This window comes from Sceloporus occidentalis, unplaced genomic scaffold (genome assembly GCF_023333645.1).
Source record: "Sceloporus occidentalis isolate IW3139 unplaced genomic scaffold, rSceOcc1.0.p SCAF_43, whole genome shotgun sequence".
In the NCBI taxonomy this organism is placed as follows: Eukaryota; Metazoa; Chordata; class Lepidosauria; order Squamata; family Phrynosomatidae; genus Sceloporus; species Sceloporus occidentalis.
Window position 1 is genome coordinate 7624480 of NW_028317023.1, and position 23488 is coordinate 7647967.

At 39.4% G+C, this 23488-nt stretch overlaps 1 protein-coding gene across 3 annotated transcripts in view; it reads left to right on the forward strand.

The window, feature by feature from the left end:
- The window catches only part of LOC149289826 (interleukin-1 receptor accessory protein-like 1), a 496443-nt gene extending 473681 nt beyond the window's left edge, over positions 1-22762 (forward strand). For all 3 annotated transcript variants that reach the window (XM_089490310.1, XM_089490311.1, XM_089490312.1), the window contains 3 exons: positions 17199-17342; positions 20591-20761; positions 22044-22762. In XM_089490310.1, the coding sequence (XP_089346436.1) occupies positions 17199-17342; positions 20591-20761; positions 22044-22762 (1034 nt within the window). The remainder of the gene's footprint in view (positions 1-17198; positions 17343-20590; positions 20762-22043) is intronic.
- The last annotated feature ends 726 nt before the right edge of the window (positions 22763-23488 follow it).

Below are 23488 nucleotides of genomic sequence, written 5' to 3' on the forward strand. Positions count from 1 at the left end.
CCAGGAAGTCGGAACACATATTTCCCCATGGAATGCCAAGTAAATGTTCATAGTTTTTCCTATACTGACCTGACCATTGCTTAGTTAATTTATCAAGTATATGTTGTTGCACAGCCCATGTATTCCGTCCAGACGAGGCGTACAGCAGCACATTTGAGGGCTGCAGCACCTATGATACATTAACAAGTTCAACCTACCCTATTGTCCAGTCCAACTTCCCAGTTGGCCAGTACTCAGTTGATCTGTTCTCCCTTGAGACTTTTCCAGTAGAAATGGAATTATTTAAAAGTTTAATTATTGAAGGCAAATTGTATCAGCCGTGTCAGTTAAATTTTTAAGATACATAAAAGAAAAGTAAAACAATGATTAGTTAGATTAAAAAAAAAACAAAAGAAGGAAGGTATATAGAAGAGTATAAAGGCCTAGCAGACTTCTTAAATGAATATTTATATTTCGTTTTTCAGGTAAAAGTGAAGGAAAGGGACCTTAGTTAGGAAAAAAAAAAACTAATGAGTCATTTAAAAAATAGGAGTTTATCGAGGAAGATGTTCTACTTCTGCTGTCTCAAATAAAGACAAATAACTTTGTTGTGCCTGATTGGATACACCCAAAGTTTCTAAAAGAGCTTAGCGGTGTAGAAGCTAAACCATTAATGGATTTATTTAGCCAATATTTAACGAGGGAAGTCCCAGAAGATTGGAGTTGAATATTGAACCATTTCACAAGAAAGGCAGTAAGGTGGAGTCTGACAACTACAGGCCAGTAAGTCTTACATATTGTCAGGAAACTGGGTCCATACAGGCAACTGTAATGACCCAGCGTGCCCAAAGATGGAGTTCAGGAGTTCAGTATGCAGTAGCGAAGTCTCAGGACAGGGCCTGGTGCAAGGCGACTGCACTCACCCGAAACTAGGGTTGAGAATATTTTTATATGGTATATATCCTATGGGTTATTATTTCATTTTAGATGATTTCATTGGTTCATTATAAATGAATATTCACTTGAGAAACTAGGGTTGTGCAGCCACATACCAGCGCCCTGACATAGCAGCAGATGTAGTCCAAAATGAAACAAAGTGATATCCTGCAGGCACCCTGGAGCAGGCATGAAACATATCACTAGAATCACGTGCAGGATGCTGCAGGCTGGGAGTATGGAAGCTAAGCAGAGAAATATAGCAGAAACATAACAAACAAGGGAAAGTGAGACCAGGCACGAAACATAAACAGACAAGATATACATGTTACAGGGCACAACAGTGAACAAGCCAGGACACCCCGCTGCCGGGGATATGAGACAGGACACCCCGCTGCCGGGGATACAAGACAGGACACCCCTCTGCCGGGGATACGAGACATGACACCTCGCTGCCGGGGATACGAGACAGGACACCCCGCTGCCGGGGATACAAGACAGGACACCCCGCTGCCCGGGATACAAGACAGGACACCCCGCTGCCGGGGATACAAGACAGGACACCCCGATGCCGGGGATACAAGACAGGACACTCCGCTGCCTGGGATACAAGACAGGACACCCCGCTGCCGGGGATACAAGACAGGACACTCAGCTGCCGGGGATACAAGACAGGACACCCCGCTGCCTGGGATACAAGACAGGACACCCCGCTGCCGGGGATACAAGACAGGACACCCCGCTGCCGGGGATACAAGACAGGTTACATCAGACTGACACACAAATACAGAAACTAGCCTAGGACTATTGATAACTATTGGAGATTCCGTCACATCTTATGGCCATAGTATGCTTAGCCCACCAGTACGCCAAAGTACTCCAATGACGGTGGGTCCTAACGCTAATCCCTGATTAGAGAGGTACGAAACAAACCAAACATGTAATCCAAACACATAGCACTGAGACATACATTTAGACTGCAGACGGAGACAAACAGAACACGCAGGTGGGGCACACCTTATAAAGGAAACAGAGCGGAAGCAAAGAGCTAAAGCAGAAGCAAGGAATGGGAGATCAGAACAGAGTAAAAGGAAATCCAGGAATGGATTAAAGCAAAACAGAGAAACTGAAGCAAAACAGATATGCAGCTCCGCGGCCTGGGTAGAACGTGACACATATGTAGTGGGGAAATTAATGGAAACTATTTTCAGAGATACGATTGTTGAAAATCTAAAATAACATGGATTTTAAGATTTTAAGGATTTACCTCAGCGAGGTCCTGCCAAACTAATCTTATTGATTTTTTTGATTGGGTGACAAAAATAATTGATCACGGCAGTGCGGTAGACATTGCATTTCTAGATTTCAGTAAGGCTTTTGACTCTGTCCCACATAGAAGACTTATCATTAAACTGCAATCTCTGAGTTTAGATCCCAATATTGTTGAAAGGATTAGGCAGTGGCTGAGTGAGAGACAACAGAGGGTTTTAGTCAATGGAGTAATTATTTCAGAGCATTTGAAGGTAGGTAGAAACTGCAATAGAGCAGCAGGAAATGCTAGCAGAATGGATTATTGCATAGAGAGAGAAATTAGCAGTCAAAAGAAGGAAGTGCTAATGCCATTGTACAGAGACCTGTGGTGAGACCTCACTTGGAGTATTCTACATAGTACTGGAGACAGTCTTTCGAGAAGGATATAGATACTTTGGTTCATAATTTACAGGAGAAAACATTTATTTATTTAGTTCATTCACCTGAGGGCAATATGGCTATGCTTGCAGTGACGTCCTCTCCCCTGATTGGAAAATAGGGAAGATGATGTCACCACAAGTGCCGCCTTATTGCCCCCAGTTCACCTGAGGGCAATATGGCGGCGCTTGCAGTAACGTCCTTTCCCCAGATTGAGTAGGCAGAGACGGTAGGGAAACATTTCGAGACCGTGACAGAGAGAGTAAATGAGAGTGAATGTGGACGCCGGGCAACAAAGTTCATTCCCAAATTAAAAATGCCCCCCGAATTTTCATCCAAACCAAATGGGCAGTGAACGAAATTCCTTGCCCGAAAAGGAATGGGCCAAAAACTTACCAAAAAAATAATCTAAAACAATTTTGGCTCATTTGCACATGTTTATTATTATTTTATTATTATTTATTGTTTTATATAGCGCCATCAAATTCCGCAGCGCTGCACAATAGGTAGACAGGACATAACAAATAACATAAAAAATTAACTTAGAGACAACAGGTGAGGAGGGACCTGCTCAAATGAGCTTACAGCCTAATAATAAATGTTCAGTACAAAATGCATCTGAAATATTTACTCAAATTTATTCATAAATTCAAATACTAACACAATAAGTTTACTATGTTGTATTCCCATAATAAGCATACAATTTCAATCCTTCATTACTAAGTAAAAGTGAAAGTAATAAAAACTACTTAATAAATTATCATACTTACAATGAAGGACCAGAACAGGTGCAATATTCATATGGAAATGTTGTCGGCCGTAAGTGTTTGTACTTTATCACTTAAGATTGCCAAAGTCCCTGCCAAAATTAAAGTACAAATTTGGCAATGATTATCCTTAGCGAAGCATTGCCAAGATCTACAAAACATAAATAACAAACAGATTGTGCCAAGATAGCTAAATAAACATATTCTAATCATTTGTTATGAATATTCCTTGTGAAAATATACTTGAATCCTCCTTTACCTTGATGATTTTTTGTAGTTTAGCACAAAGAACATATTTGATATAATACATGTGCGTGATAAGCCATGATACCTGTTTGCTATTTCTTTGGTAAAAGAGGCCATACCTGAATATTTTTTCATCACAAAAGGAAAACAAACTGCCTATTTGCAGGTAGGAGCTTGTAAACTAAAAATACAATACAAAAACTGGGATTTGGGGTAAAATAAATACAAAACTTTTTCTTAAAAACTGTAATGAGAAAAAAATAAAATAAAAGGTAAAATGAGTATTATTTATTAAAACATATTCTAAGGCAAAATTTTAAATGTAGTCTTATTGTTATAGCATCCAAAGGAATATTTTAGCAGACTATACTATATGTACTTGCTATGAAACGACTTCAAACTTAGTACTTAGTACAAACACTTTTTATACAGTACATTACATTTCCCCTCGTTTTGAACAATGCTGTAAGAAAACATTGTTCTGAAACGGAGATAATGCTTGTACACCTGGAAGCTGGACACTTATGGGAGACACATAATATTTACTATGTCAATGCACAGAAACTTCAAGTAGCCAAGTGATCATGTAAGGACCTTCTGCAGACTCATCCCATATGCAGTATGTTTGTGTAACAATCCGACAAGGGACGGGTCCCGTATGCAGAGTGGTGAGCTATCCGGACAAGTAGTTGTAGGAGGAATAGTGGGACAGCAGCGGAACAGTACAAATAGCAAAAACAGGTCACAGTCCAAGGTCAAGGCAGGCAGCAAACAGGCAAAGTTCAAAAAGCAATCCGAAGTCAATCCAGGCGGCGATCAAAGAGTAGTCAGGAACAAAGCAGGAGTCAGAAAACCAGAATATCAGATATATAGCACACTGAGACAGTGATAACGAATGTACCACACAAGGGCTCAGATTAGAGTGAGCAGTGGGCTTAAATTTGGTGCCAAACAGCTGCAGGCAATAATCAGCCAATCAGATAAAAAGCGGGAGGACCCGCCCCCTAGCGTGACGTACGCAGTTGCTGGGTAAGGATTCCTGGCCGCCATGACAGCGTGCACGTGTGTGCACTTCCATAGCACCGAGGACGGCAGCAGAGGAGCTCCCTGGACAGACCCGCCGGCGAAAGGTAACAGAACCCCCTCCGCAAGGGCCGGACTCCGGACGGGCACAACCAGGACGGGAAGGAAAGCGGCGATGGTAACCTTTCACCAGATGTGGGGCATGAAGATCCTTGGCCGACACCCAGGAACGTTCTTCGGGTCCATAACCCTTCCAATGGACCAAATACTGTAAAGAGCCCCTGTGGAAACGGGAGTCCAGTATAGAACGCACCTCGTACTCTTCGTGACCATCAACCTGGACCTTATCCGGAACAGGATCCAGAGTGGTGTACCGGTTACAGTGAAGCGGTTTCAGGAGGGACACATGAAATACCCGGGGTATCCTAAGAGTTGGAGGCAGTTGCAACTCGTAAGCCACTGGGTTGATGCGTCTGAGGATCTTGTAAGGGCCGATGTATCTAGGGGCAAGTTTGGGTGTCGGAACACGTAATTTTATGTTCTTCGTGGATAACCACACACGATCTCCAGGGAGATAGGAGGGTGTTCCCCCTCTTCTTTTGTCTGCGTATTTCTTTTGTTTCTCGGTAGCCAATTTTAGCGATTCCCGAACTGTATTCCAGATTCTTCTTAATTCTGCCAGTCTGTCATCCAGAGTAGGAATGTTACTGACTTGAAAGGAGTCGGGCAGGAAACGTGGATGTACACCGGAACAACAGAAGAACGGAGAGGTTTTAGTGGATTCATGTGTAGCATTGTTGAAGGCAAATTCTGCCCAGGGAAGAAGATTGGACCAATTGTCCTGATGGTCTGAAACGAAAAGGCGAAGGTACTGTTCCAGTGATTGGTTGGTCCTCTCTGCTGCCCCATTGGATTGGGGATGGTAGGCAGATGAAAACGATAATTTGATTCCCATCTCAGAGCAGAATGTTCTCCAGAATCTCGACACGAATTGGCTCCCCCTGTCTGAGACTATTTCCTTAGGCAGTCCATGCAATCGGAAGATCTCTCTGATGAAGATGGTAGAAAGTGCTGCTGCTGTAGGTAAAGCAAGAAGCGGAACGAAATGAGCCATTTTTGAGTATCTATCGACCACAACCAGAATAGTAGTATACTTGTTGGAAGGTGGCAAATCCACGATAAAATCCATCGATAAATGAGTCCAAGGTTGTTCGGGTAGAGGAAGTGGTTGTAGCAGACCAGAAGGTAGTGAGCGAGGTGTCTTCACCCTGGCGCAAGCTTGACAGGCTAACACGTATTCCTTGATGTCCTTATTCATGGTAGGCCACCAGTATGATCTTTTGATCAATGAAATGGTTCGAGAAACACCTGGATGTCCAGTAGGTAAAGTATTATGATGGATTGACATGATGGGAATCCTCTCCCGCATGGGTACAAACAATTTTCCCTGTGGTAGGTCGGTAGGAAGATGGTGTTGCATAGCCTTGATTCTGGTTATTAGAGGAGACTCAAGTGTGGTTTTAACCATGGCCAGTATCCTATTCCTTGGAATAATGGGTTCTTTTTCGATCTCCTCCTCCTCCTTGATAGTAGTATGTTGACGAGATAAAGCATCAGCCTTGGTATTTTTGGAGCCGGGTCTGTAAGTAATGACATATTGAAACCGAGACAAAAAGAGTGCCCAGCGGGCCTGTCGAGGGTTTAAGCGTTTAGCGGTGCTCAGATAGGATAGATTCTTGTGATCAGTAATGATGGTTATCGGAATGGTGGTTCCTTCCAAGAGGTGTCTCCACTCTTCCAACGCAAGAATAATGGCTAGGAGTTCCCGGTTTCCCACATCATAGTTCCTTTCGGATGAACTGAATTTCTTAGAAAAGAAGCCACATGGGTGTAACGGACTGGAATACGTTTTCCTTTGGGAAAGTACAGCTCCCGCTCCACATTCTGAAGCATCGACCTCAAGGGTGAATGGAAGAGACGGGTCAGGGTGAACCAGGACCGGAGCAGAGGTAAATGCCTTTTTGAGTTTCTGAAAGGCTTGGTATGCTTCTTTGGGCCAATTGTGTACGTCGGCTCCCTTCTTCGTAAGGGCTGTGAGAGGAGCTGCGACCCGTGAGAAATTCCGGATAAATCGCCTGTAATAATTTGCAAAACCCAAGAATCGCTGAAGAGGTTTTAAGCCTACTGGTTTAGGCCAGTGAAGGATGGCGTTCAATTTGGTAGGATCCATTTCAATACCAGACGGACTGATGATGTAGCCCAGAAATGCAACTTTGGAAACCTCAAACAGACATTTTTCAAGCTTAGCATAGAGTCCATTCTCCCTTAATCTTTGAAGAACGAGGGTAGTATGCCGGCGATGGGTATGGAGATCAGGTGAATATATCAGGATATCGTCAAGATATACTATGACGAATTGGGAGAGGTAGTCTCTGAGGCAATCATTAATAAAGTCTTGGAAGACCGCTGGGGCATTGCAGAGCCCAAATGGCATGACCAGGTATTCATAGTGACCTGACCTGGTATTGAAGGCGGTCTTCCACTCATGTCCTTCACGAATCCGTACAAGGTTATAGGCCCCTCTGAGATCGAGCTTTGTGAAGATTTTAGCCCCCTTTAGTCGGTCAAATAATTCAGGAATCAGAGGTATGGGATACTTGTTCTTTATTGTTATCTGGTTCAAACCACGGTAATCAATACATGGTCTTAAATCCCCCTCTTTCTTTTTGACAAAGAAGAATCCCGCTCCTGCCGGGGAGGAGGACCGTCTGATGAAGCCTTTCTCCAAATTCTCCTTGATGTAGGCTTCCATGGCCTCATTCTCTGGTTTCGAAAGAGGGTACACCCTGCCCCTAGGAGGTGTGGTTCCAGGTGATAAGTCGATCGGGCAGTCGTAGGGACGATGGGGTGGAAGGCGATCCGCTTCCTTCTTACTGAACACATCCGCAAATGCTTGATACGGTTTCGGAATTCTGGTGGAGAGAGGAGACATAGTGACACTGTGTACGGGCGTGATTTTACAAAGACAGCAATTTTTACACTCCTCACCCCAAGACACGATTTGAGCAGTTCTCCAGTCTATCACCGGATTGTGTTTCTGGAGCCAAGGAAATCCGATCACAACAGGACAGGAAGGAGATGTGATTATGTTGAAGTTCAAGACTTCTTGATGCAGTGCTCCTACTTGAAAGGTAACGGCCTCTGTCTCATGTGTCACTGTGGAAGGGCTTAGAGGTCTGCCATCAATTGCCTCCAATGTCAATGGTGTATGTTTCTTGACCTGAGGTATGTCATACCGGGTGACAAACTTGGAATCGATGAAATTACCGGCAGCACCGGAATCGATGAGTACCTCTACGTTAACCCTGGTGTTTTCCCAACATAACGAGGCAGGAACAGTCATGCGTTTGATCTGGTGCTCAGGGGAGATACAAAGAACACCCAGAGTAGGTCCCCTGATCCTACCTAGGTGCGGGCGTTTCCCGGCTTGTTCGGGCAATACCTAGCGAAATGTCCCCTACCTCCGCAGTACAAACAGAGGCCTTCACTACGGCGGTGAGACTTTTCTTGCTCAGTTAAGGAGGTAGCACCCAATTGCATAGGTTCCTCTGGATCTAGGCTCTGGGGTGTGGAGTTGGAGAATCGGGGAGCTAGCCGTATAGGGGGTTTCCTTTGTTTCTCCTTTTGTGATTGTCGCTGTCTGAGGCGGAGATCTATGCGTGATATGAATAATATTAGATCCTCTAGGTCCTCAGGCATTTCTCTGGCTGCTAATTCATCTTTTAACTTATCAGATAGGCCATGCATTAATGCAGCCACTAGGGCTTCGTTGTTCCAACCAAGTTCAGCTGCTATCGTTCTGAATTCTATGGCATAGTCCGATAAGGAACGGGAGCCTTGTTGGAGGGACATGAGCGATGCAGAGGCTGTAGCCTCACGGCCCGGCATGTCGAAGATTCTTTGCATGGTAGCCACAAAGTCACGGTAGTCATTGATTAAAGGCGACTCTTTTTGCCAAAGAGGTGACGCCCAGGCTAGGGCTCGGTCGGTTAGGAGTGAAATCATATAGCCGACACGGGCTCGGTCAGACGGGAACATAGAAGGCATCAGCTCAAACTGGATCGCACATTGATTGAGGAAACCTCTACAGGTGGTGGGATCCCCTCCATAACGAGGTGGAGACGGTAGGCGTAACGGTATAGTCGCAGCGGGCGGTGTGGTAACTTGGGGGTTAACAGGAGGTGCAGCGGTACCTGACACTGGATCAGTGCGTGTGAGGAGAGTCTGCAGGGCTTGCGCCAATTGATCCATACGATGATCCAGTCCTTGCATTCTTGCCTCCTGTGACCGAAACAGCTGATCCATTTCTGCGGGATCCATTAAATGGCCCTTGTGTACTGTAACAATCCGACAAGGGACGGGTCCCGTATGCAGAGTGGTGAGCTATCCGGACAAGTAGTTGTAGGAGGAATAGTGGGACAGCAGCGGAACAGTACAAATAGCAAAAACAGGTCACAGTCCAAGGTCAAGGCAGGCAGCAAACAGGCAAAGTTCAAAAAGCAATCCGAAGTCAATCCAGGCGGCGATCAAAGAGTAGTCAGGAACAAAGCAGGAGTCAGAAAACCAGAATATCAGATATATAGCACACTGAGACAGTGATAACGAATGTACCACACAAGGGCTCAGATTAGAGTGAGCAGTGGGCTTAAATTTGGTGCCAAACAGCTGCAGGCAATAATCAGCCAATCAGATAAAAAGCGGGAGGACCCGCCCCCTAGCGTGACGTACGCAGTTGCTGGGTAAGGATTCCTGGCCGCCATGACAGCGTGCACGTGTGTGCACTTCCATAGCACCGAGGACGGCAGCAGAGGAGCTCCCTGGACAGACCCGCCGGCGAAAGGTAACAGTTTGCCTGGCACTGGTTCAATGAAAGTCACTTTCCTGCCATTGATTGGCTGCATCAAGCAGCCAATCAGTGTAAGGAACATGCAGGCATCTTTTCCTTAAAGTAGATGATTGTTTAAAAAAACTTCAAAAAAATGCACATTATGCATTATATATCAATGTATTCAAAAAGTACTTTGACATCAATGTGCGTTCTTGTTTGGTGAAGCTGTCAGAGTCATTACACTGTCCCTTTAATATACTGTAATTTACAATAAGATTAGTCGGGTAGAACCTCAAATATTTTTATATGGTATATATCCTATGGGTTATTATTTCATTTTATATGATTTCATTGGTTCATTATAAATGAATATTCACTTCTTAATAATGTTGAAAGGTAATACACTCTAATGGGCCATCTCTGGCCAGGTGACATCTGCGAGGTACTAAATATAGACCAGAACACATCCCTTAGCTGCTGCTTGGCCAATCATACTCTACAATAAGAGTAGGCTGTCGATGTGTCTATTAAAACTGGTGATATATAAAATAAATAATTCAGACTATGTATTCCTCTACATTTCCTAGCTTAAAAAGTGATTTCGGGCCCATAACTTGACACTTCAGTTACACAGTGGGTGGACTAATGCTCAAAAATTGAAGTAATACATTTCTAAAATGTTTCCACAGGATGTATGTCTTTCAGCCGTGCAATCATTGCTCATTATTTTCATTCTGAGAAGCAGTTCCTCAGTCAAGCCCAAATAATGGCACATACCCAAAGGCACGGTCCTCCTAAGGAACTTTATTTTTACCGGTCTGCTGTGTGCATTCTTATGCGTCAGCGTTTAATGAAAAGTAAATTACACATGTCACACAGTAAGGGAAGTTTATAACAATTTGAAGCCAGGTGCAGATCTGAGATACAACCTCAAAGTGTACCGGATAATTAAAGTTGGATTTGAGGAAAAAAGGAGCACATCTGTTACTGATCATATCACTCAATATTTTGCAAAGGTGCAAGCACTTTATTTTAATTAGCTATCCCTTTAACCACAATGCCAGAGAAAATCATACAGATAAGGAAAAACTGTAACTATTGGTCAAAATGACTACTGCAAATCACGCTTAAATTGAAACAATTTATTCAGAAAACAATCTAAGATTGTAGTTGAAATCAATATTTTTTTTCTTCCTTAATCGGCAATTGTGCTACCAAAGCTCTATTCTTATTACAATTTAACTGCTGAGAGCTTAAAAGTTGCCTATTAAGGTATTTTTAATTTTTTTTACTTTGGGTGTTTTGGGGTTAATAGCTGTTAACGTTTTCAGGATGGTGCTAGATAATAGAAACATCATTTAATGCTTTATTGTTTTCGGATTTCATTTGAAAAAAAGTTAATGGCCGGTAATTTTGTGCAACTTAACTCCAGCGTTTTATAGGAAGTGAATTGTTTACTAGTTTTTCTCTTTATATTGATTTGTGTATTTCACTTGAATTACGAGATGCAAATCAAGTATCATACAATAAAGACTGACATTTAAACTTCCTATTGGATAGGATAGATTGGGGTATTTTGACATAGTTACTGGCTATGTTGATATACTGTGATAAAATCTCCAATTTTAACACTATATATATATATATATATATATATATATATATATATTTTCCAAAAATAAATGCCGGCACTCGTGGGACTTGGTTTTAAATAATTTCACGGAATTCTGTGTTGCAAGTCAACGTTTCAGTCTTTTTACTTTTAGACTTTCATCACACTGTATGTGTGTGTGTATATACCGTATATATATATATATATATATATATATATATATATATACATGGTATATATAAAATAGTTATAATGTATAGGTTTATAGAGGAACAGGATACTCTTGTTGATGAAGATGCAGGGTGACCATATTTTGTATTAGATAACATTCTTATTATTATTAGTAGTAGTAGTAGTAGTGGTTACAGTACTGTTGAGTAGTGTATATAATACATCGTAGTGTGTTTAATTCTCTTGGCATCACTTTTAATGTTTGTGGATATTTTGATCTCTATTAGATAGAATGTAACAATGAAGATGCTATTGCAAAAAACAAAGTTGCCATATATCATACTGGCTTGCAACAAAATGTGAAAAAGTGGAGTGTTCAATTAAACCTGTTTTAAGCATGTGGTTATATTTTACCAGTGCTAGTAATCAGAGCAACAATAATTTAATGCTGTTTTTAGGTTGTTCAAAGTAAAGCATACTGGACAAATAGTGTGTAATTTGCTTCATGTATTTCTCAGTATTAAGCCAGTATCATAACCTCATGCTGACGAATCCCATTAAGGATGAAACAGCTGACCATGAGTGGTGATCTGGCTACTGCACCTGTTTCCGAGTTGTGTCCAAAGGTTGTGGTACAACGGACGTTTACTCTCAAGGTATCCATGTATAAAGTGGATATAGAGGCGAAAGGTGATCATTGTTGACCGTATTTGCATGTGCCTACCCAGAATCCCTTCTGGCATGTCTGGTGGATGTAGATTAGTGCTTAATAATGCTTATTCTATCCCTTTAATTTTAAGTGGAAGGGTTTTTCATCACTTTTACCCACCATAACTTTTGTTATTTGTATTTCTCAGTGGAACCGGAAAAAAAAACAAAAGAAGCTAGAAGGAACAGTCTAGTCCACAAACATTTTCGTTTTGATCTTTATGCATATAGGAATTTTGCAGGGACTACTAAGGAATGCTTCCAACTTTGCCACAGGAGTGTAGTTTTAAAGCAAGTTAATGCAATATAAGGCGGGTCTGATGTCTATCTGGAAGCAATCAATATACCGTAAATGCTCAGAAAAATACCCCTCGTCTTATAATCGAGGTCGTCTTATAACCAGACCTCAAATAGAGGTCTGACTATGAGCCTAAGATCCAGATCCCCGCAGAGCTGGAGGGGACCTGGATCCTCCTGTCTGGTAACCTCAGCTGCTGCCGGCACTTCCACCGGCAGCAGCGGAGGGTGTCTACGCGCATCGCGCTGATCTTCTCCGGCTGCCAGAGAGGAGAATTCCCTGCAGAGCTGCAGGGAATTCTCTTCTCTGGCAGCCGGAGAACGTCTGCGCGATGGCCGGAGAGAACCCCCGCTGCTGCTGGCACTTCGGCTGGGGTTTCTATGACGGAGCACCGGCATCACATGGCCTTCTGGAATTCCCCACCGACCTCCACCCGCTGCCCCCACTAGACACCAGGGAGTCAGAAGCACTGGTTAGTTGGGGGAGTGTTATATGGGGGGGGGCATAAGGCTTTTCTGGAGGTAGAGTGCCCCATGATATGCCTTTTAACCCCCTTTATGCCACTCTGCCTCCAGAAATGCCTTTTAACTCCCTATATGTCACTCTGCCTCCAGAAATGCCTTATACCCCCTATATGCCACTCTGTCCCATGATATGCCTTTTAACCCCTATATGCCAGAGTGGTATATATGGGTATAGGGCATTTCTGGAGGCAGAGTGGCATATATGGGGTATAAGGCATTTCTGGATGTCAATGTGCATTACATAAAATATGACAATATTAAAAAATGCGGTTCCATCATTTTGGGTGTTTTATTTAAGTGGAATCAGCCGGCACTTTATAGATTAATGTAATGTAATTGGGAGGAGTGTGTTATTTCTCTATCGAGGAAAAGCTATGTGTGTTTATAATGATTCAAGAATAAGGTGTTCAACATTCTGGATGCTCCTGTACTCCTGAAAAAAAAAGACTTTCCTTCTTATTCCCACCTCTTTGCAAACATAGGGTTAAAATAGTAAAAGAAATATCTCCTCTACTGACTAGATTGTAAGCTGACAAGAGCATCACCCTCTACTCCTTTTGTACCAGTTTGTTATTGTTTGTGATTTTTTATTTTTTTTACTGACTCTGATTGTAAAGCGCTACGGATTTCACTGGAACCAATATAATGTAATATGTAGAACCAATATAGTGGTATAAGAGCTAATTCATTGTTGTTGAAACCACAACGTAAATCTGGGAGACAGGCCCATTAATATAGTGCTCCAAACAACATTTGGTATAAAACAAATATCCAGCATGCATTCACAAAAAGATATTATATACTAGCGCGTAAAATAAGCACTGAAATGACCCAGCCAGCTTATAAATTCTACCTAAATTTACCGTAGACCCCCGTATAAACAGTAAAAAAAAACAAAAAACTTATGGGCAATTCCCATAGAGAGGCCTGCAGGTCAATCTCCTCTCTTTCCTCTCTTGCCAGCATTCCCTCGATGATTTGGGGGGGGGGAATCAATCTAAAAGATTCTCCCATATTTTAACATAATTAACATCACCTCCAACACTTCTCATTTCCACTCATTTTTCTCCTAAAACTGGCTAAAATTAAAAATGTATGCAAGGCGCAGTTAGGTTAAAATAAGCTTTGGATGAAGAACATTTTTTTTCAGTAGATAATTAAATTGAAGCCTTACTTTTGTCTATTCCGAAGTTTTAACTAAACAAATATCTTTCTATTAAAAGAGTCTAATTTCTCAGCATTGCACATTCCATTGTGTTGGCCATTAATTATACACCCAGGCAGTACACTAAACAGGATACCGTGCCAAGAATTAAACAAAAATCCATGCAAAGCATTTTCTTTTTATACTTTTACAGTTGGATTAAAGCCCCCTCCTTGTTTCATAACAGAAAACACTGCATAGATTTCACCAAGCAACCTATTAGTAAATTAATTTTGCTTCTCTAAGTCTCCTGTCACGATGAAACAGATGTGCCTATGTACTAAATGATAAACAGGCTGCATCTCATTTTACATTTGTCATATCTGTTTTATTATTAAAGAATATTGAAAACAACAGCTTAATATATGCATAGTATTTTGGATCTAATTAAATAATTGCAGATTGGCATACAGAGCCCAGATTTTCTGCGTTTTGTTCTTGACAAAATTACTTTCCTTCAAGTCGGTGCAAGTTAAGACCGGGTTTAGCCCTATGACAAGCAAAGACGCAGCCACTGGTTTATTCTATAACCCAATGTCTTATCTCTCAACTTGCATTATGACCTACCATCTTCAATATATCACATCTCTTCCACGAGAGCGGCAAGGATTCTGGTTTTTGTAGACGACCTTAATTTTGTGACTTTTATAGGCAGTGAAGATCATAGGCTGGTTGGGGAGCTCCAACGTGGCCCCCTTGCGATGCTCTGAAGCTGAGCAACACAAGATGACTGTGGGTGGGTAGGTGGCCATGCTACTGACCCCAGCTCACCTATGACCCCAGCCAGTCCTTTTTCTAACCCTACCTCCAAGAAGTCCCCCTCCAAATTTGGGCTCCAGAAATGTTGGATGTATTAATTTATTATACAAAAAGGTTACCATCTCTTAGAAATTTCCTCTTCATAAAAATAGAGAGATACAGGACGACAGATATGAGTACAACAGGACACCAGAACATGCTCAAGGAATGGTAGAGAGACTAGCAGAAAAACACATTTTGAATATAAACACACATATAGTATTAGGGAAAACCAATAAGTAGTGGCACTAAGTGTATAAACATTTTTTTTCTATCCACTGCAATGCTAGTTCCTTACTGTAGTTTATTGTATAGTAAATAAGAAAAAGAGTACTCCGCTTTAGAAAATTCACTGTAATATGATCTCTGTATTCTGCTACCATTAGTCAAGAACAGATATAACAGACAGTGATGGCTTAGTCTTCATTTTTATAATATTATGTGACATCACTGTCAGTCAGATAGACAGAAAGGGTAGCATTGGTTCTGATAACCCACCCTCCGGGATCGCTCTCATTAACAGTCCTCTTCATCCATCATTTCAGCCGGTAATAATACAGAATTGGGGATTTCAGTTTCACAGCCCCAGAAATATATATAATATACACAAATAGCACAAATTAGCATAAATTACACAAAATATTAAAAATATAATCAAAGATTAGTTCTTTCAATTAAATCAATTGGCAAATAGGAATTAGTGAATAAGGCAAACCTTTGTTTTATTAAACAAATGGTAACTTTATGACCACAGCTTCAAATATCACTATTAATGGTCACAGAATGAAAATTTTAATGATAAATATTGCAGAACTTAAAATTATAAACCACTTTTATTTGTTTCTTTTGTCTTTCATGAAAAGAAACACAAGTATGCAAGGATGTGGCTGCTTGGAACGAGTGTTCTTATTCTATTTTTTTAAATAAATTTGCATTTGCGAGATTCATTTTTTACGTGCAGAACCATTATTATGATTTACCATTTAAAACCTGTTTAGTAAAAAAAAAAAAGAATGTCAAACTATCAAGGAAGAAGCAGGGTGAAAATGCATTATTTAAACACATTTCATAGAGCTTCTAAAATTAAATGTAGTGTATGCTATTATCTCAGAACCATTATACAAGCTCATCAGAATTGAAATTGCTGGGTTACTGCCTGGCTTTTATTAAGTTCTGTGAAGGGAAGGCTGGGCCTGTAAATTGTTTAGAGAGTATGGTACATTGGAATTATTCTTTAGTGAACTGGGGTGGATTAAAGCACATTTTCTATGATGTAAATGCGGCCTCCTGCTTTAAACATGCGGCTGCATATTACCCCTGTTTCTTCAATGGCTAGTCAGGGGAGGCTCCTAATATAAAACAGGCACTTTAATCTATGTAAACTATGGTTGAGTTAAATTGTAATTGTTATTTAGTATGTTACCGTATATTTTATCTTCTCTTTCTGTGGTTGACATCCTGTAGATTACATAGGTAACATAGAATGTGTCAGCAGATAAGAACCATTTGGCCCATCTAGTCTGCTCAAATTCTGAATACTTTCCTTAGTCCTATGCCTTATATATATATATATATATATATATATATATATATAAGATATCGTATTACTTTTTAACATTTCCCCCTCTAGCTAAAGACTATATCCACTTGATACCTCGTGGTAGCTTTTCTTCTTTTAAGTATACTCTCCTGAATCATGATTCCCTTTAAGTATTTACATGTTTCTATCATATCCCCCTGCCACTTTTTTCTTCTAAGCTAAACATGTTAAAATCATTAAACCTTCCCTAGTACATTTTATCCTGTAATCCATGAACCATTTTAGTAGGCCTTCTCTGAACTTTCTGGATCTATATCCTTCTGGAGATACGGTCTCCAGTACTGTACACAATACTCCAAGTGAGGTTTCACCAGTGATCTGTACAACGGTATGAGCTCTTCCCTCTTTCTACTGCTAATACCTCTCCCTATACAACCAAGCATTCTGCTAGCATTACCTGCTGCTCTACTGCATTGTCTGCCTGTCTCTGAAATAATTACCCCGAAATCCATTTTCTCAAATATTCTATACTCTGTCCTTGTGTTTTTGTGCCCTAGATGTATTACTGTTGCCACAGCTCTGACCATTTTCCAGTTTACCTTAATCATTTGCCATTTGGCTTATGCCGCCAGAAATATCAACCCTGTTGCAAATCTTTGTGTGATTAGCAAAAAGACATACCTTTCCATCAAGACCTTCTGCAATATCGCTAATAACAATTAGTTAGAACATAAAGAACTGTTTTGTTTGATTAGATGAGGACAATTCGACAGAGATCCTTTTAATCTTTACACGTACTTGTAAATGTTTTGCAGAACTTATGTACACTGTTGAACTCGCTGGAGGCCTCGGTGCTATCCTACTTTTGCTTGTTTGTCTTGTAACCATCTACAAGTGTTATAAGATTGAGCTCATGCTCTTCTACAGAAATCATTTTGGAACGGAGGAGTTGGATGGAGGTAAGGTTTAATTCATTCATCATTTCCTGTGTGATGTGAAGCACAATGAAAAGGTTTTAAAAAATCTGATAACATTCTTGCATAGCCTTTTATTTTTAGTAAATGTAGTACATTTTCAATTGCCCATGAAAACATGTAAAGCCATTTAGTAAGAGTTATCAGCCATCACATAGAAGAAAAAAAAATCAGGCTACAAAAAGGTAATGTAAAAATACACAAGAACACCATACAAACAATATGTCTAAATCTATAGGCAAAATTACAAGGCCAGCCCTCTAACCCATGACAGTCTGCCCATATAGCCCTTTTCCTTTCGTGTCAGGGGTATGGAGAAAATAGTCCTAAATCTTTGACCAAAATGAAAAAAATACCTATATAAAAAGTTCAAGCCCAACCAATGCTATTCACAACTCTCTGCCCATATAAGCCTCTTTCGTTGGGGTAAGGCATATGTCTCCATGAACACTGGCAAGAGAATGTAACATGGGTATTTTTAACAAAATGTCATCCTTCTCCAATTCTCCAAAGTAAGGTCACTGCTACAGTGGTCTTCAGAATCCACTTGGGTATTATTATTTCTTCATTCATGAGTATTAATGTGTTGCCACCACAAAGTGCTCCTTCATAGTAACAATTTCCAAGCATCTAGCATATGCATTCTTACAATGTTAACCATAATATTTCCACTTTTATACTTAGTAATGTTTTACTTAGTAACTGCTTAAAACTTAACACAAATATCCTTGTTCCCAATATTGTACTTTTGTTTTTAATGTTTGTCCATTTTGCGAGGACCTTTGGAGAATGAAAATTAGAGCATGCCTTCTCTCAACTTTCTCATTCCCTACCTATCTCTACTGAAACCAGTAACAATTAGTATGTAACCATCTTGCACATAACACTTTCATTGAAGTCACTGAAGCAGCAGCCACTAGCGTGTAGCATGCTAGCAAAGCATCCGTGTTTAGATCTTGGTACATTCCCTGCTTTCAGTAGAGGCAGCTCTAGGAGGAGCTACACCAAGTGAGGCAGACGTTTCATTCTCTTAGACTAAAGGGCACTGTAACCCAAACAATATATATTCTAATATGCATTTAACAGAACAACTGGAGGGCTTCTTTACATTTTGAAGGAAAAATTATATATAAACTGTGGTTGCACTAAACAATACCACTATTTTCATGGACCTAAAACAAAAAGGTGACTGCAGGAAGGCATCATTATGCTTTCTATTATTCCATAAAATGGCAAATATTAAGTATATTGTAAAGTAAAATGTGTAAAAAATAATAATATAGATGTTAAAAAAAATTTAATTGAAAATAAAATTCTGAAAAAAACCAAGAATATAGATAGTATGATGCAGCAGAATTTTAAATTCCACAGTAGAAAAACCTCAACTCAACTGATTCAAATAATTATCATGGTAATGTGTATTGGTTTATATTGTTTGCCTTTTGAGCTTTTTCGTGGAAACAAAATCATTTTAGCAAAATACAATTATTGTCTAACATGTTTCCATCAGTTCAAAAATGATTTAATAACTGACCCTCCGTCTTATTTTATTTAAACAGAGTTTAATTTTCAGAATCAGCAGGGGAAGGTACTGTGGTATAACAATCAGTATTAAAACAATTAAATGATAAAAAGGCTTCCTTCACATTAGCAAAACTGCATACTGTTCTTGTGAGAAACATGGGCATTGTACCTAAGAAGCGAAACTGTGTGAATACTTCTAATTTCTACTGAACTACCCCCAGATGACCTAATATTCCCCTTTTCAATTAAAATACCTAAACATTGTTAGCCCTCCTATGTATCCATAATTGTTAGCAATCCATTAGCGGCATGGAAGTCAACCAGACTTGAGTTTATATTTGAATTTAAAAAATAAAATGTGTATACCATTAATAACAAAGGAAAACCAACATGAAAATAAATATAATTGAAAAGTTAGGTTGGCTATTTCAAAAGCAGGTAGGTTAGTGAAATACATATATAAAATATACACATACTATAAACATCACTTCAAGAGCAAGGAAAGGCTTGTGTCAATAATGTAAATACATTAAAGTAACCATGACCTTTCATTTAAAAAATGTTCAGTCAATTTGGATATTTATTTTAGATTTTATTTTATATTTTACTTTCCTGTAAATGAAAAATAGATGGAAAAAAAGTCAACAAAATGGATTTACCACCAAGCGTATTGTCCTTTACTACTTTCTAGCAGTTTTGAATGTTCTATTGAAAACACTTATGTTACCAAATATGAATGTTCTTTTCGCTCAGAATAAAAAGGTCACTGTGTATTTCACAACATCCCCTGTCTTGTGCTGCTACAGAAAAGGAGACCAAAAAGAGCGCTGTTAAATAGCTGATTTCAGCACTGAATGAATATAGAATTAGATTTGGTGCACACTGGAATATTCAATAAGGCCTCTTTTATAAGCATTTCATATTCTGCAAAGTCTGTGCACAAAGAGAGAGTTCGTAGCAAGGTTAACATTTCATTACTCCTACTATTGATTTTGCTTTAGTTTCTAGACAATACAAAAACCAACTTGTGACCTCTTATTTTGGGGAATTAGTTCCAGTGAACTCTTAATGAAAATTAATGAATGGCTTTTTATTACTAGAAATGCAAACTGCACATACAGTATGTTCAAAATATATTAATTTCACGTTTTAAAGTAATAATACTGTAGTCGTGGTATTGATTTAATGCACACTGGAGACATATAAGCTGAGTTTATTACAAAGTCCCTTATATATATCGATTATAAAAATCATTGCAAACTCATTATAAACTCACAGTCCACAACTCTTTCCTACCTACACCTCCTCTTTTGGAGAATTTAAGGTTGGGGTTTATTACATTCATGTTGGGGATACAAATACCAGATATTATCATTATATATATTATGTTTTATAATTTATCACCCTCGTCTAATAATACTTCAATTCTTTTTACAAAATATCATTATCTTATAACGTTTCGCCTTCAAGCATGAAATTCATCACCTTATTGTGTCCATCTCAAACCTGATCAGATAATATGTCTGTTCAGGGAATCTTTTGGTTCTTCTCTCTAAAGTGCCAATAACCGTAGTAATAATAATAATGAGAATTGATGGTGATTATTATTATTAACAATCTTACTGGTGGTTTCTGTATATATTATATTTTGCATGCTAAGTGTATCCAAATTATATGTAACAAAAAGGTAATTTTTTTGTTTGTTTCAGACAACAAAGACTTTGATGCCTATTTATCATACACAAAAGTAGACCCTGACCAATGGAACCAGGAAACAGGAGAAGAAGAGAGATTTGCCCTGGAAATCCTACCTGATATGCTTGAAAAACATTACGGATATAAACTGTTCATACCTGACAGAGACTTAATTCCAACCGGAAGTAAGTGCATTTGTCATTTTAAACTCATTCTTGCCAAAATATTTTTGATCCAGGGATGCCAACGTCTGCTTCGAGGGTGGCTGCTGCTATAGAAATACGTGTAATGATTTACAAAGATCTAATGATGTTAAGGCAAACTTTTAGAGTTTCTATTGATTGCTGTATTTTATAAGCAAATTAAGTACTTGAGATGATACAGTAGGAAAACAGTTTATAACTTCATACTTCATAGTCGGCTTTCTCAAAGCTCAAAAATCACCTTAGTGATGACAAAGGGTATTTTTAACCTAAGTGCTTTTTGATGGCATGAAGGTATATATAGATGAGAGATGATAGAAGGCATCATTGGACCCATAGGAAGAGATAACATGCATGAGCGGTTTGAACTGAAAACCAATGAAGAGATAAAAAAGTACAAAAGAACAGTATAACCATTTGCAAGGCTAATGAGCAATTTGGCGAAGAGCTAAAGGAATACGTTATAAGAAGTGATGGTGGTAGTATCTTGATAATGAGATCATTAATGCATAGATAATTATACTAAAGTGAAACATTTAACATTGTGCTATTAATTAAAAAGATTCTGATTTCTACAATGTTCACATTGAGTACAGATAGGGTGTCTTTCTAATGCAAATTTAGAAGCAAAAATTGTTTTTAACCAACAGAACACAATTGTGGTTCACAGAATGTTTACTGGTGTTTCTATTTGTGGTACAAAATAACTTTTTAGTATTTAAATGAGAAGTTCCAAGCTGATTCTTTATGATTCTGATGAAGCCATGTTTATCTAATGAGGTCCTTTCCACCATAGACATTCAGGAATCAGAGGGTCTCTCTGTGATTAAGACTTAAGCATTCCAAAATTTTACTAAGCACAGGCTTGTATATCAGTAGTCAAAAGGTCATCCCCAGCGTCCCTACAGCCCTTAATCTGCATGGATAGGACCTGGTTTCACCAGCCCCCATTAGTAGCCTACATGCATTGGAACAAATCCAACTGATGCATCTTTATCTTTCCTGTCATTCAGTAGGTTCCCCACCATTACCCAAAATCGGCAACACAATCATTACACATTACCCCATGCTTTAATGACATGTAATGTAATCTGCAGTATCCATCAAGGCTATAGAGCCCTAGCAAATGTTTATTTTGCACTAGGTTGATTGGGCTTAAAGACTAATATTAACATTATTGTTTATTTTTATTATTAATGTAGCTAACCTTAGCAATGTTTTGTGTCAGCTAAATAGTGAATTCTTTAATTTCCTTTTTGTACAGCGTACATTGAAGATGTAGCTCGATGTGTGGATCAAAGTAAACGACTCATCATTGTCATGACTCCCACTTACGTTGTGAGAAGAGGTTGGAGTATATTTGAGTTAGAGACCAGGCTGAGAAACATGCTCATCACTGGAGAAATTAAAGTGATACTCATAGAATGTAGTGAATTGCGTGGGATTATGAATTACCAAGAAGTGGAGACCTTGAAACACACCATTAAGCTCCTAACTGTAATCAAATGGCACGGGCCAAAATGCAACAAGTTGAATTCGAAATTCTGGAAACGTTTACAATATGAAATGCCTTTTAAGAGAATAGAACCCATCACACATGAGCAGGTTCTAGATGTCAGTGAGCAGGGACCATTTGGGGAACTGCAGACGGTTTCAGCAATCTCCATGGCTGCTGCTACTTCCACTGCCCTGGCTACTGCCCATCCTGACATCCGCTCTACCTTTCATAACACTTACCATACACAAATGCGACAGAAACACTATTATAGAAGCTATGAATATGATGTACCTCCCACTGGCACCCTGCCTCTTACCTCAATAGGTAACCAGCATACCTACTGCAACATACCTATGACACTAATTAACGGACAGCGGCCACAGACAAAAACAAACAGGGAGCAGCATCCAGACGAGGCCCATACAAACAGTGCTATTTTGCCGCTTTTGCCAAGGGAGACAAGTATTTCTAGTGTCATCTGGTGACAGGAATGGTAGGGGCACAGCAGCCCCCCACTGGTGGAAGCGTGAATTGCAGTCTGGTGCCTGGAACTTCATCCTCGACTGCTGCTGTTAAACATGCATTACAATCGTTTAAATTTGAGGAAAAACAGGGTCTTGTACATATGTTTTTGCAATTTATTTGTAGCATCAGTGTCTTCCTGTTTTACCCATGTCTATTGCCATTACATTTTTGACTTTATTTTATATGTTAATGAATTTTGTCTAGTTAAATTTTTTAATGAAAAGACTGATGTATAGATAGAAACATCCTTTATTCCTTCGCTTTAAAAATAGTTTTAGAATGGTTTTGAGTTTTATTATTGTTTTTATTATTATTATTCATTTTTGGAATGCTTGAACAAATCATTGTGAATGGATCAAGAGCAGCATTCATTGTGTTGGCTTTTTTGGTAATCTACATTAATGATCCTGGCCTTCAGTGTCAAACAAGGGAAGTATGCAAGATTCCAAGAACTATTTTTTTCTTTTTACAATATCTCAGCGAAACTGAGCTCAGATCTGTTTTTAATCATTTTGCCCACCCTCCCTGATGGCAGCATGCTTGGTTATACTTTAAGATGGTCTGATTGTTTAACTTTGAACTAACTTAAATGTTTGTCAAACAACAAGATACCTGGTCTGTATTTATTGCTTTGCAGTAACATAGATCCTAGAAAGCAATTTTACTGGAAAAGTAAAAGTTTTTTA